Source organism: Coregonus lavaretus (assembly GCF_964263955.1).
Source record: "Coregonus lavaretus genome assembly, chromosome: 24".
Lineage (NCBI taxonomy): Eukaryota > Metazoa > Chordata > Actinopteri > Salmoniformes > Salmonidae > Coregonus > Coregonus lavaretus.
Genome location: NC_140011.1, coordinates 12,155,628 through 12,170,239, shown reverse-complemented (window position 1 = coordinate 12,170,239; position 14,612 = coordinate 12,155,628). Strand labels below are relative to the sequence as shown.

Sequence of the window (14,612 nt, the reverse complement as noted above, 5' to 3'; positions counted from 1 at the left end):
ACATTTAAGGGCCAGCCGTCCTACCCTGTTCTGGGCCAATTGTAATTTTCCTAAGTCCCTCTTTGTGCCACCTGACCACACGACTGGGCAGTAGTCCAGGTGCGGCAAAACTAGGGCCTGTAGGACTTGCCTTGTTGATAGCGTTGTTAAGAAAGCAGAGCAGCGCAGAGCAGACAGACCTCTCCCCATCTTAACTACTGTTGCATCAATATGTTTTGACCATGACAGTTTACAATCCAGGGTTACTCCAAGCAGTTTACTCTACTCAACTTGCTAAATTTCCACATTATTCTTTACAAGGTTTAGTTGAGGTTTAGGGTTTAGTGAATGCTTTGCCCCAAATACAATGCTTTTAGTTTTTGAAATGTTTAGGACTTATTTCTTGCCACCCATTCTGAAACTGACTGCAGCTCTTTGTTAAGTGTTGCAGTGATTTCACGTGCTGTGGTAGCTGACATGTATAGTGTTGAGTCATCAGCATACATAGACACACAGGCCTTACTCAGAGCCAGTGGCAGGTCATTAGTAAAGATTGAAAAAAGTAAGGGGCCTAGACAGCTGCCCTGTGGAATGCCTGACTCTACCTGGATTATGTTGGAGAGGCTTCCATTAAAGAACACCCTCTGTGTTCTGTTGGACAGGTAACTGTCGATCCACAATATAGCAGCCATAACACACAAGTTTTTCCAGCAGCAGATTATGATCGATAATGTCAAAAGCTACACTGAAGTCTAACAAAACACCTCCCACAATCTTTTTATTATCAATTTCTCTCAGCCAATCATCAGTCATTTGTGTAAGTGCTGTGCATGTTGATGCCCTTCCCTATAAGCATGCTGAAAATCTGTTGTTAGTTTGTTTACTGTGAAATAGCATTGTATCTGTTCAAACACATTTTTTTTCTAAATGTTTGCTAGGCTATAAAGTGTTTTGAGGCTAAACAGTGTTTCTTTACATTTACTTTGTTTACAAACATTGGAGTATAACAAGCTTATATTTTGGGTTCTGATCGGGTATGACAGTTGAGCTAAGCTCATGAGGCATTTATAAGTTGTGTTATTAATGGGCATATATAATTAGTTTGATAAGTCCACAAATGGATGTAGCAACTAAGGATTCTAGCTTTAAGTGACTAATGGATTTGTCCTGAGACTTTCCAATTGGTGGGTTTATACTGAGATTGTCTGTGATTGGTGGGTTCTGTGTTCCAGCCACTCAGCTGAAACCAGACGAGGGAACCCCAGATCTCCCAGCAGGCCTAGTGAGAGTCAGAATGGAGTCAGACGGAACACTGCATGATGTCATGGAGCATGACATCCAGAAGGTACTCTCTCTCTCCCTCTCCCTCATTCTATCTCTCTCTCATTCTATCTCTCTCGCCTCTCTATCTTTATTTATCTCTATCTCCCTTCTCGTTCTCTCTCCATCACTCCATTTCTCTCCATCACTCTCTCTCTCCCCTGACACCGCATTCTCTCTCTCTGTCCCTCTCGCTTTCTCTCTCCAGTTGAATCCGTCTGAGTTGGACCTGTGTGAGGACTTGAGTGACCTACAGAGTGTGAATGAGTGTGGAGCGCTCCACACTTTAACCAGTCGAGCTAAAGCCAGCCTGCCACTCACACACGCTGGACCCAACCTGCTCAACTTTTGGCCGCCGCTGAACCAACACGGAAAGGTGAACACACACAGACACACACACACATACACTGTACACTTGCTGAGTGATTCATGCCGGGAAACCCAGTGCGTGTACTCTCTCGTCCATCAGTGATAGGAGCTGAACTAGTGCTCTAGAACTTGACTAGGTGTTATGTTCCTGTAGTTCCATTGGAACCAGATGATAAGGGAATGTTGTGGTCTCCTCTCCCCAGACCCCTCGCTCCCGTCGTGGGGACAGTGTGTGGGATGCTCCCCCTGCCCTGGCCGCTCTAGTCAGGCATGTGTATGTCTCCATGGTGGGCACGCGCAGGGACCAGAGTGTGTGTGCGGTGGGACGCAGTGGCACGGGCAAGACCACCTCCTGCCAAGCTTTCACACACACACTCCTCAAACAGGCTGGTACCGCCGGAGACAGCATCAGTGGTGAGTGCTTTGTGTGTGTGCGTTGCGTGCATGTTGTGTAATGTAATATGAAGTCTTTGTGTGTTTATGAAGTGTGTGAAGTAATAGCACACTGTGTGTATAATGTTATCTCTCGGTGTGTGTGTGTGTGTCCAGTGGAGCGTATCCAGGCAGTGTTTACGATCCTGAGGTCGTTTGGGTGTGTGAGCTCTCAGCACAGTGACGCCTCGTCTCGCTTCGCCATGGTTCTCTCTCTGGACTTCAACCACGCTGGACTGGCCTCTGCTGGACACCTACAGGTACACACACACACACACACACACACACACACACACAAACAAACAAATTGTTGCCCGTTATGCAAGTATATTGCTTCTAATGATATGTACAGTATCATATTATATAGTCTCAATGTCCTCCCTCCTCTCCCTCCCTTCTTCATCCCTCTCTCCTCCTCTTCTCCAGACTATGATGTTAGAGAAGTGGAGGGTGTGTCAGAAGATGGAGGGAGAGAGTAACTTCCTAGTCTTCTCCCAGATGCTGGCTGGACTCAGTACAGAGATGAGGTACAGACACACACACACACACACACACACACACACGTGCGCACACACACACACTCTTACATGACTTCCGGTCTCCTCCTGATAGGACGGAGCTGCAGATGCACCAATTCTCTGAGGCCAACTCTTTTGGAATAGTCGCTCCCACCAAGGTAACCAGCAAGTGTTGCTAACCTTTTTTGAATTTTTTGGCCATATTGCTTACTCTACCTCAGAAACTAATAGGCCCATCTTCCTCTCCTCCATCCTTTCCTTCGCTCCCTCCGTCAGGTAGAAGAAAAGCAGCGTGCGTCAGTGGCCTTCACCAAGCTGCTGGTTGCCATGGAAACACTGGGTTTCTCAGCCAATGAGCAACGAGCAATATGGCATGTCCTGGCAGGGTTATACCATCTGGGAACAGCGGGGGCCATTAAAGGTATAGACTGTACCAACATCTCTTTCTCTCTCTCCATACCATATGATACTTTATGAAGTGTAGCTGTTAGTAGGACCTATGAAAACATGACAACCATGCCAATACTTTCTCTCTCTCTTTTCCAACCTCCTCTTCTTTGTTTTTTCCCTCCCTGTTTTGTATCCCACCCCACCCCCCTCCCCTCTTCTCCCTCCTCCTCCTCTCCTCCGCCCTCATCCCCTCTTCACCCCAGTGGGGCGTAGGGCGTTTGTGAGTTTCGACAGTGCCCAGGTGGCCAGCAGTGTGTTGGGGTGTGAGGGGGAGGAGCTCCACACGGCCGTGTTCAAACACCACCTCAGACAGCTGCTGCAGAGAGCCACCGGAGGTGGCAGAGAGAGACACGCTACTATAAATGCAGAGGAGGGTAAGAGGGAGACAGGCACTCTCACACAGGCATGCACACACACACACTCACAAACACACACACACACACTGTGTCACTGCCTCACTGTGTCTGCTCCCAACCACCCATCCCTTTCTCTCTCTCTCTCTCTCTCTCTCTCTCTCTCTCTCCATCTCTTGCTCTCCATCTCCATCTCCTCTCTCTCTCTCTCTCTCTCTCTCTCTCTCTCTCTCTCTCTCTCTCTCTCTCTCTCTCTCTCTCTCTCTATCTCTATCTCTATCTCTATCTCTATCTCTATCTCTATCTCTATCTCCAGGTCCCAGGTTGAGTGCTACTCAGTGTGTAGATGGCATGGCTTCTGGACTGTACGAAGAACTCTTCACGGCTATAGTGTCACTCATCAACAGGTACACACACGCGTTTACATTGTTGCCTGTTCAAGACTAGTAGAGTACAAGTGCAGGCACAGAGTATCAAGAGTCATCAGATAGAATTGTAGTGTAGAGCCACCTTATGCAGTGTAGTATCTAGACCTGAGTATATGTGGTGAGGTGTTAGGCCTGAAGCCTGGGTGTTTCCTGCTGTCTCTCCCCAGAGCTCTGAGCTCTCAGCAGCTGACGTTAGCCTCTGTGATGGTGGTGGACACTCCAGGCCTCCGCAACCCCAGACACAGTGGAGAGGAGAGGGCTGCAGGCTGGTCTGAACTCTGTCACAACTACCTACAAGAGAGACTGCTGGAGTACTACTACACACACACTTTCACACACACACTGGACAGATATGCACAGGTACAGATACACACACACACACCTTTACACACTCACACACACACACACACGCTCATGTAATGTAATCTGTACTGTTGTTCCAGGAGAAGGTTCCAGTAGACTTTGAAGCTCCAGAGACCAGTCCTACTGAGGTTGTGTCCTCCATAGACCAGCCTGCTTTACAGGTAATGCATACACAACCCCCTGCTACATGTACCTAACACATACACAGCAGAAGTCAATGACCGACCGTCTAAACAGACTACAACTCCCAGCCTCCTTTGGGAGCACTGCCATCAAGTGTGCCCCAGAGTGTTCCGGGCACAGATTGGCATCACCAGATGGACATGGTGTGTATGTCCGTGTGTGTGTTAGGTGCGAGGGGCGGAGGGAGACCCCAGAGGACTGCTGTGGGTTCTAGATGAGGAGATGGTGACTCCGGGATCAACAGAAAACACTGTCCTGGAGAGAGTCTGCCAGTACTACAGCTCCACTGGTGAGACAGGGGGAGATGGGTGAGGGGAGCGAGGGGGAGAGAGAGAGAAAAGGGTGAAGTGTTTGTTTGTGTGTGACTGTGTGCAAAAATACGAGTTTGGGCCAGAGTGTGTATGTCCGTGTTTTTGTCTGTTTCAGTGATACAGAAGATATTGTGTCAGCAGTGGACATGTAATTCTGTTGTATGGTAGTGTAGAAGTTGAATTGTAATATCTGGTTTCACTCCTCAGTGCGTCAGTGTGAGCAGCCCATGCAGTGTGAGGTGAGCCACCTGATGGGTTCTGACCCAGTCAGATACGACCTGACTGGATGGTTCAGCCTGGTTCAGAGCAACCCATCTGCTCTCAATGCCATCTCACTGCTGCAGAACTCCTCTGTGTAAGTGTTACCCAATCTCAGATCCACCTCTCCTTGGCCTATTACCATATTGTGTCAATCCAACTCTTTCAGATCTACTAAACGTGTATTATTGACGTGTGCCTTACCATTTTTTGAATGAATCTTGGCTTCAACCTTTCCCTCTCTCTCCCTCTCTTGCTGCCTTTCCTCTCCAGTGGGGTAGTGAAGACGCTGTTCGGCCCCCGTGCCTCTGTGCCCCCTCTGTGTCGTGGTTTGGGAGGGGTGGAGGGGGGCAGCCAGCGCTCGCTACAGAGGAGTGGCACTGTCAGAAAGACATTCAGTGGAGGAATGGCCGCCATACGCAGACACTCCCACTGTATATCAGTCAAACTACAGGCCGTAAATACCCTAATACACTCTCCCACTGTATATCAGTCAAACTACAGGCCATAAGTACCCCAGTACACACTCCCACTGTATTAGCAGTCAAACTACAGGTCGTAAATACCCTAATACACACTCTCAGTAAATCAGTAAAACTACATGCTGTAAGTACTGTAATACTGTAAAATACACACTTCTAATCCCACACTTCTACTGTGTCTGTCTGAGAATGTTTTTCTCCATCTCCCTCCTTCCCTCCCCCTCCATCCAGGATGCTCTATTGAATCTGATTCGTCGAGCCAGGCCAGTGTTCATGCAGTGTGTGTGTGCTAAGACAGACAGCGGTAGCGGAGGTTTTGATATCCCTGCTCTCAGGGTCCAGCTGCACTCTACACACATCCTCCCCGCGCTGCAGCTCTACCGCACAGGTTAGTGTTAGCCTAGAATTGGCCCTCAGATACATGTGCACAGTGCAGGTTAGTAGTGTTGGCCATTCTGCACAGGTTATCAAGTTGATAAAGGGAATTTTGGTGCCAACATAGTGCTCACCTGTATATTTATGGTTCTGAAGGCTGCAACCCACCCTATTATCTCTCTCTCTCTCTCTCTCTCTCTCTCTCTCTCTCTCTCTCTCTCTCTCTCTCTCTCTCTCTCTCTCTCTTATTTATATATATATATATATATATATATATATATATATATATATATATATATATATATATATATATATATATATATATATATATTTCTCTCTCTCTCTCTCCCCCCTCTCTCTTTGCCTCCCAGGTTATCCGGAACACATGACTCTGAGTGACTTCAGGTGCCGTTTCCAGGCTCTGTCTCCTCTGGTCATGAAACGCTATGGTTCAGTCTTCATCACCCCAGATGAGAGGAAGGCAGTGGAGGAGCTGCTGGTAGAACTGGATCTGGACAAGAAGAGTATCGTACTGGGAGCCGGCAGGGTGAGAGAGAGAGCGAGAGAGCTTCTGTTCTGACAGAACTGAGCTCCTTAGAGTCAGTCTCTGACACACTGTGTCTCTGAAGTTTAGCTAGTTACAGTACTTAATTTGTCCACTCTCTCTGTCTCTTTCGCTCCCTTGCTTTCTCTCTCCCTCTCTGTCTCTCCTTCCCTCTCTTTCTCTCCCTCCCTCTCTCTGTCTCTTCCCCCTTCTCTCTCTCTCGCTACCCTCTCTCTTTGTCTCTCCCCATTCTCTCTCTCCTTCCTCTCCCCTCCCCAGGTGTTTATGAAGCGAGGTGTGTTAAAGTACTTGGAGCAGCAGAGAGACAAGCTGGTCAGTGATTGGCTGGTTCAGCTACAGGCTGCCTGTATGGGACACCTGGCTAGACAACAATACCGCAAAATGAAGGTGAGTCTGACCCATGACTCTAACCCCTGACTGCTAACCCAGGTGAAACATGCTGTAATGTGTTAGGTTAGGTGCTGGTGTAACACACACATTCAGTGACTCTGGTATAAAGGTGTCACCCTATAATGTGTCTCCCTATAATTGTGGTTAGGTACAGTAGGTGGGATGCAGGTGTAACACGGATGTATCTCTGTCTGTTCCCATACAGGTGCAGCAGATGGCTGTGAGGTGTTTCCAGAGTAACATCCGTACTCTGAGACGGGTGGCCAAGTGGAGCTGGTGGAAACTGCTGTGTAGAGTACGCCCCCTACTGGACGTTAACATGGACGACCAGAGACTCAGAGCCAAGGAGGTAGGAATCGATTCACAGACTACTCAGTGGTTCAGAACTAAAGAAGTATGAGTTAATTCAGACACTACTCAGTGATTCAGCGCTAAAGAGGTATTAGTTGATTAAGAGACTACTCAGTGATTCAGAGCTAAAGCGGCATTAGTTCATTCATGATTCAGAGCCAAACAGGAACTACTTGATCCAGTGTCCAAAGCCTTTTGAATAGACTCAAAGACAGAGTTACAAGCGCTTTGCTTTAACATTGGACATTTGGAGATAGAAGATGTGGTAAAATACTTTGATTTCTCAGGATGAGATCATGGCTGTGAGACGACGGCTGGAGAAGTCTGAGAGGGATAGGAACGAACTGAGACAGACCACTGACATCCTGGAGACCAAGGTGGGTAAAGTGTAAAGTTATAGGGTCAGTACATTGTAAAGTTTAGGGGGACAGTATAGTGTAAATGACGACTGTAAAATGTCAAGTTTAGGGGGACAGTATAGTGTTTGAAGACAGTGGGTAAAGTTCTGTTTGCGAGTGAAGATGTGTGTGTCCTGTAGGTGACGGCGGTGTTGTCGGAACTAAGTGACGAGCGTTTCCGTGGTGAAGCTGTCAGTCAGGCGCTGGACATGGAGAGAGGAGAGAGACTACGACTCACCAGGGAGAACAAGGAAATACAGGTAGTATTAGAACAGACATATCTTTCTCTATCTCTGTATATACTCAAGGCCCACATCACAATTACAATTGTGTCACATAATACAGTATGTAATCTCGGTTAACCCAGAACTAAAATCTCACGTAATTTACATAGCCTGGCCACGACAGATTATACACTGTGAGGTTATCTCATTCTCTCTCACTCTCTCTCTCTCTCTCTCTCTCTCTCTCTCTCTCTCTCTTCCTCTCCCTCCGTCTCTCAGGCTCAGATGGACCAGTGTAAGGTCACCATGGAGATGCTGGAGAAACAGTTGGAGGAGGAGAAACAGAAAGTCCAGAGCAGAGAGTCCAGGACAGAGACAGGGACAAGCTGGGGAACTACTATAGGTAACTGCCTTTCATTTTGATTGAACAATAGGTCAAAATCACACACACTGAACTGAAGGTTTGACTGCACTGGATGTTACTAATTGCTGATCTGGGTTATACTGACATCATGATGCATCAGTGAGAATGCAGAATAAATGGAACACAGAAAAGGCAACACAGAGTCACATGGGGGGAGTGTTTGTTACAAGGTTATTATAGTTTTGTGATTTTATATTCGTTTTCATTTCTATTTGTTTTTATTTGTTTCAGTTTTCAGATTTTCTAGTTTTTATTTAGTTTCAGTTTGATAAAAACAGTTATATTTTGTTTTTATATTATTTAGTTCCAGTTTTCATGTTAGGGACAGAAAGTAGCCTATGTGTGGGAAGTTAGGAGACATTTATGTGTTGTAGGCCTATAGTTTGTGTTTTTTTGGGATGTCACTTCATGCTACTGGGGGACATCAACAAGGTGATGGTCATAGGTTTTGGTTAGGCCGCATTCCAGAGTTTAGACGTTGCTGACGCCTGACTGATCTTACAACGCCCGGACAGGTATTTTAAGTATCAGCTAACCACATCATATGTTATAGCAATCTGTCAGTCGATGACACAGTCGATGACTTGGCACGCAACCATTGATTGATGCATGCAACGTCTGAGCAGAGGAATGCAACCGTTTTCGGCTTATTGCCCCCGCCCCAGAACAAAACATCTCACTGGCTAATTTTTCTGTTCGGGCGGGGCCACTCTGGTCTGCTTATTGCCCCCTTCTTCCCTGTTGTTAGCTAGTGATAGCAAAGAGTATCTATTATATTGATAAGATGTTCAATTAACCCCTCTAACAATGAAAATACATGTCCTCAAAGATGGAAGGCAGGCGGGAGGAGACGAGATCAGGTGGGACCATTCTAGCCAACTTATCGGTATATTTGTAACAACTTACTCCGTTTGGTCAAATAAGCCTCACGTAATTTGACACAATCTCATAGACCTCCATGCAAAAAGGTCTGCTTATCTCGCGGGGACAGATTTTGGGCGGAGGTAATCCTCCCGCTTCGCCTTATCCTCTCTGGTAATAGCTAGTAATAGTAACAAGCTAGGCCTATTTGAAACATTGCCATCTACTGGCAGCATTTAACTGCCAGAATCAGAAGCTCGAAAACCCAATTACAAAAAAAGTAGATTTTTGCACAAAGTATTCTTTCTTTTATTTTATAAAAGTAAACATAATTTATGATGGTTTTTATTTTATTTTGTTAACCTTGGTTTGTAGCAGAGTCACATGGGAGGAGGGTTTGTATGGAGGTTGAGTAAAGGAGATTTAAGGTTTGGTGGTTAAGGGGTTTGGATTGGCCTTTTAGGACGGTTGTGGGAACAGGTGTGGGGAATCTGGAGGGAGGGGTTGTGATTGGGATTCTTCATGACTCTTCTCTACACACACACACACACACACACACACTGACCCTCTGTTTCCATCCCCCTTTACAGAGAGTGAGATGGCGCTACAGTTAGAGTGTTGCCAGACTGAGGTGGAGTATGTCAGGAGACGACACAAACAGACAGAGGAGAGACTGGAGGCAGAGAGACAGACACGTCTCGAGCTGGACACAAAGGTACAAAACACACGCACTCATACACACACAACGCTACTTCTCAGCATACTTCACCGTTCACACACAGTCAATGTTCTCCTTCTCTCTCTGACTCTATCCCCCCCTGGTGGTTAGGTGGGTTCCCTACAGGCCCAGCTGGAGCAGTCTAAGAGGAGCGCCACAGAGTTGAAGCGGCAAGTTCGCCGTGTCACCTCTGACCTCCAGGACACCCGCGTTCTCACTGACAGCCTGCAAGGCCGCGCTCACGAGCTGGATCGCAAACAGAGGAGGTGTGTGTTTGTGGGATGTGCGTGTGTGTGTGTGTGTGTATAAGGAGCTTCATTCAAACAAAAGTGTGTGTGTATGTTTCCAGGTTTGACAGTGAGTTGACCCAGGCTCTAGAAAGAGCAGACAGTGAGAGGGAACTGAAGGATAAAGCTATTCAGGAGAGCACTGCTCTGGGGGCACAGATATACACCCTGAGACGCACCCTACAGGTATGTGTATTTCTCTCTTCAAAAACATAGGTGCAGTTAGTGTGATCGTCCAGGGTTTCGAATCCAGGCTATCTGCAAGACTCAAGACTGTGTTATCCCAGTAAGCCCCCTGAGCTTGAAGGGATACTACGGTATTTTGGCAATAAGACACTTTATCTACTTCCCCATTTTTATGTTTCTGTGTCCAGTATGAAGGAAGTCTATGGGTATCTGCTAACACAAATTAGCATTGGCTTGCGAAACGACCTCTTTTCTTCATACTGGACAAATATAAAAATACAATAGAAAAAATGGGTATCCACAAGTTCATCTACTCTGGGGAAGTAGATAAAGGGCCTCATTGCCGAATTCCCAAAGTATCCCTTGAAGCCGAGGGTCTGGGTGTTAACACAAGGTTTAAGGTCTCAGGCAAGGTTACTAATCACATAGCATGAAGTTCACCAAACCACATCCACTTCTTTTACACAGTTGTCACAGTAGGTACAGCCTTATTAACTTCTGCTGTGTCTGCATGTAACAGGTGTGAAATGGCTAGCTAGTTAGCGGTGCGCGTTAGTAGCATTTCAATCAGTGACGTCACTCGCTCTGAGACATTGCAGCATCAATGTAACAGTGTTGCTTCCGTCCCTCTCCTCGCCCCTACCTGGGCTTGAACCAGGGACCCTCTGCACACATCGACAACAGTCACCCTCGAAGCACCAATACCCGTCGCTCCACAAACGGTCTCAGAGGTCTCAGAGCGAATGACGTCACCGATTGAAACGCTACTAGCGCGCACCGCTAACTAGCTAGCCATTTCACACCAGTTACATGTACTCATTTCTGTATGTGTGTGTAGGAGAGCCAGGTGGAGGTGGTACGTGTGCAACAGCAGAAGGAGGAGCTGTGTGCCCAGATCCGTGACCTCAGCGTGCCCTTTCACCTGGCCTCTGATTCGCTGCCGGACCTGAAGAAGCAGCTCCGCCTCCTGGAGACCCAGACTAATGAGAGAGGAGAGGAGCTCACCAAGCTCACTGCTAAGATACAGCAGGCACAGCAGGTATGCATAAACACACACACACTCACGCACATATAGTACACTCACTCACTCACACAGACAAACTCATTTACAAGATGTCTGAACTCAACTATCTGCTCTCTCTCCCTCTTTGTCCACCCCTCCCGCTCTAGGTACACCTGCGTTTGGAGATGGAGATAGAGAGAATGAAACAGATCCATCTTAAAGAGCTGGAGGATAAAGAGGAGGAGTTAGAGGACGTACACAAGTCCTCTCAGAGACGGGTAGGTCACCGCTACTGACCACAGAATGGGACCACTGCTTAGGGTTAGAACAGTTAGCTGAGTGTCAGCTGTTTGAGAATATTTGAATCCTAAGCAACCTGCCTACATATTGTTTGAATTAAAATAGACCAACATAGCTACTGTAGTAGGTCAAAGCCGTATCCTGGAAAACCTTCGTAGAGCATGGGTGAAGGCATGTACATTTCCTTTCTTTTCCTGCTTCAGATCCATGCCTACTTCTCACTTAAAACATCGTTTTTGTGTTTAATATATAAAGTACATGGTTCCTTTGTTTGACTGTTGAACATGGTTACACGATGTCCTCTAAAACACCTGGTTCCTTTGCTCATTTGTGTTAATTATAATAGGGTTCTTTTCATTGCCTTGTAGCTGCGTCAGCTGGAGATGCAGTTGGAACAGGAGTATGAAGAGAAACAGATCGTCGTCCACGAGAAACACGACCTGGAGGGACTGATAGCGACACTCTGTGACCAGGTACACACACACACTCACACAAACTACACACAAACAAATGCACACACAAACTCATGTACGCACACACACACACAATACATACTGTACTCATACAAACATACACTCGCATAAACAAACACTCACACACAAACGCACACGTGCGCACTGACACACACACACAGTACATACACACACACACACAGAGACATATATATGCAGGCACACACACACACACACACACACACACACACACACACACACATTACTAGCTCTCAGTATAGACAGGGGCCTCATCAACACCACAGAGTACACAGCACCGCATGCTGCATTGACAGGTCTGCTATCACTGATAAAGTAACTGTGCAGTCCTGAATTTACATATTGATAGACTGTGGTCAGACTGCTGATACACACACACACATACACCCTTATACACAAACACACACTCACTGCTGCACAAACTCAATCTCATTGGCTTAAAGTGCTGTTGAATCATGCTGGTCTTTCTATTGACGTGCCTCTGGGCCGCAACTGCGTTTGCGCGTGCTTGTGTGTGTGTGTGTTTGTGTGTGTGTGTGTGTGCTTTCCAGTCCAGGCATTGGGGCAGTATAGATTTTTCCAGTGTAATGCTCTTTGGGTGATGAATTCAGCATGTCACTTCTACCAACAGGCAATACAAAGAAACCCAATATAGCAGGCAGCCGAAAGCCTCTACAACACCTCCTCACTCTGTCAGTCCAGGAAGATGTAGAGTCTGTTTCTGCCTCCCCATGTACAATGCATAAGCCCCACTAACTCCCTCACAGCAACAAATTGGAGAGAGAGAGAGAGAGAGAGAGAGAGAGAGAGAGAGAGAGAGAGAGAGAGAGAGAGAGAGAGAGAGAGAGAGAGAGAGAGAGAGAGAGAGAGAGAGAGAGAGAGAGAGAGAGAGAGAGAGAGAGAGAGAGAGAGAGAGGAGAGAGAGAGAGAGAGAGAGAGAGAGAGAGAGAGAGAGAGAGAGAGAGAGAGAGAGAGAGAGAGAGAGAGAGAGAGAGAGAGAGAGAGAGAGAGAGAGAGAGAGAGAGAGAGAGAGAGAGAGAGAGAGAGAGAGGAGAGAGAGAGAGAGAGAGAGAGAGAGAGAGAGAGAGAGAGAGAGAGAGAGAGAGAGAGAGAGAGAGAGAGAGAGGAGAGAGACTTAAGTTCACACAGGACAGGAGCATTTTACCAGATAGGACAGACTGACCCTAGCCCCCCAGCACATAGACTGTTGCAGCATAGATACTGGAGGCTGAGATAGGGAATATAGCTAAAAAAGCCTGGCACGACGTGATGCACCCCTCCTAGGGACGGCATTTAAGAGCACTAGTAAGCCAGTGACTCAGGCCCCATAATAGGGTCAGAGGCAGAGAATACCAGTGGAGAGAGGGGAGCCAGCCAGGCAGAGATAGCAAGGGCAGTTCGTCACTCCAGTGACTTGTCGTTCACCTTCGCACCCCTGGGCCAGACTACACTCAATCATAGGACCTACTGAAGAGATGAGTCTCAATTTGGTTGAGGCCAGGTCATCTGATGCAGCACTCCATCACTCTCCTTCTTGGTAAAATAGCCCTTACACAGCCTGGAGGTGTGTTGGGTCATTGTCCTGTTGAAAAACAAATGATAGTCCCACTAAGCCCAAACCAGATGGGATGGCATATCGCTGCAGAATGCTGTGGTAGTCATGCTGGTTAAGTGTGCCTTGAATTCTAAATAAATAACAGACAATGTCACCAGCAAAGCCATAACACCTCCTCCTCCATGCTTTACAGAGGGAAATACACATGCGGAGATCATCCGTTCACCCACACCGTCTCACAAAGACACAGTGGTTGGATCCAAAAATCTCCAATTTGGACTCCAGACCAAAGGACAAATCTCCACCGGTCTAATGTCCATTGCTCGTGTTTCTTGGCCCAAGCAAGTCTCTTCTTATTATTGGTGTCCTTTATTAGTGGTTTCTTTGCAGCAATTCAACCATGAAGGCCTGATTCACACAGTCTCCTCTGAACAGTTGATGTTGAGATGTGTCTATTACTTGAACTCTGAGGCAGGTAACTCTAATGAACTTATCCTTTGCAGCAGTTTCATCATAGCGCTTGATGGTTTTTGCGACTGCACTTGAAGAAACTTTCAAAGTTCTTGAAATGTTCCGTATTGACTGACCTTCATGTCTTACAGTAATGATGGACTGTCGTTTCTCTTTGCTTATTTGAGCTATTCTTGCCATAATATGGACTTGGTCTTTTACCAAATAGGGCTGTCTTCTGTATACCCCTCCTACCTTTTCACAACACAACTGATTGGCTGAAACGCATTAAGAAGGAAAAAAATTCCACAAATTAACTTTTAAGAAGGCACACCTGTTAATTGAAATGCATTCCATGTGACTACCTCATGAAGCTGGTTGAGAGAATGCCAAGAGTGTGCAAAGCTGTCATCAAGGCAAAGTGTGGCTATTTGAAAAATCTAAACATCTAAAATATACACTTTTTGGTTACTACTATGTGTTATTTCATAGTTTTGATGTCTTCACTATTATTCTACAATGTAGAAAATAGTAAAAATAAAGAAAAACCCTGGAATGAGTAGGTGTTTGTGACGCGTACTGAGTATA

The 14,612-nt window shown here is 46.5% G+C and overlaps 1 protein-coding gene across 1 annotated transcript in view; it reads left to right on the top strand.

Moving 5' to 3' along the window:
- The window catches only part of LOC311099400 (unconventional myosin-XVIIIb-like), a gene marked incomplete at both ends in the record, with an annotated part of 30,182 nt that overhangs the window by 6,542 nt on the left and 9,028 nt on the right, over positions 1 to 14,612 (top strand). The window contains 27 exons of the mRNA XM_084140098.1: positions 1,212 to 1,324; positions 1,508 to 1,675; positions 1,872 to 2,082; positions 2,218 to 2,360; positions 2,527 to 2,627; positions 2,713 to 2,776; positions 2,895 to 3,039; positions 3,272 to 3,442; positions 3,738 to 3,828; positions 4,017 to 4,209; positions 4,293 to 4,373; positions 4,564 to 4,684; positions 4,914 to 5,061; positions 5,238 to 5,421; positions 5,678 to 5,834; positions 6,193 to 6,368; positions 6,645 to 6,773; positions 6,982 to 7,125; positions 7,415 to 7,504; positions 7,666 to 7,785; positions 8,029 to 8,152; positions 9,625 to 9,749; positions 9,864 to 10,018; positions 10,102 to 10,225; positions 11,064 to 11,264; positions 11,396 to 11,506; positions 11,897 to 12,001. Coding sequence (XP_083996224.1) covers positions 1,212 to 1,324; positions 1,508 to 1,675; positions 1,872 to 2,082; positions 2,218 to 2,360; positions 2,527 to 2,627; positions 2,713 to 2,776; positions 2,895 to 3,039; positions 3,272 to 3,442; positions 3,738 to 3,828; positions 4,017 to 4,209; positions 4,293 to 4,373; positions 4,564 to 4,684; positions 4,914 to 5,061; positions 5,238 to 5,421; positions 5,678 to 5,834; positions 6,193 to 6,368; positions 6,645 to 6,773; positions 6,982 to 7,125; positions 7,415 to 7,504; positions 7,666 to 7,785; positions 8,029 to 8,152; positions 9,625 to 9,749; positions 9,864 to 10,018; positions 10,102 to 10,225; positions 11,064 to 11,264; positions 11,396 to 11,506; positions 11,897 to 12,001 — 3,695 coding nt within the window. The remainder of the gene's footprint in view (positions 1 to 1,211; positions 1,325 to 1,507; positions 1,676 to 1,871; positions 2,083 to 2,217; positions 2,361 to 2,526; positions 2,628 to 2,712; positions 2,777 to 2,894; positions 3,040 to 3,271; positions 3,443 to 3,737; positions 3,829 to 4,016; positions 4,210 to 4,292; positions 4,374 to 4,563; positions 4,685 to 4,913; positions 5,062 to 5,237; positions 5,422 to 5,677; positions 5,835 to 6,192; positions 6,369 to 6,644; positions 6,774 to 6,981; positions 7,126 to 7,414; positions 7,505 to 7,665; positions 7,786 to 8,028; positions 8,153 to 9,624; positions 9,750 to 9,863; positions 10,019 to 10,101; positions 10,226 to 11,063; positions 11,265 to 11,395; positions 11,507 to 11,896; positions 12,002 to 14,612) is intronic.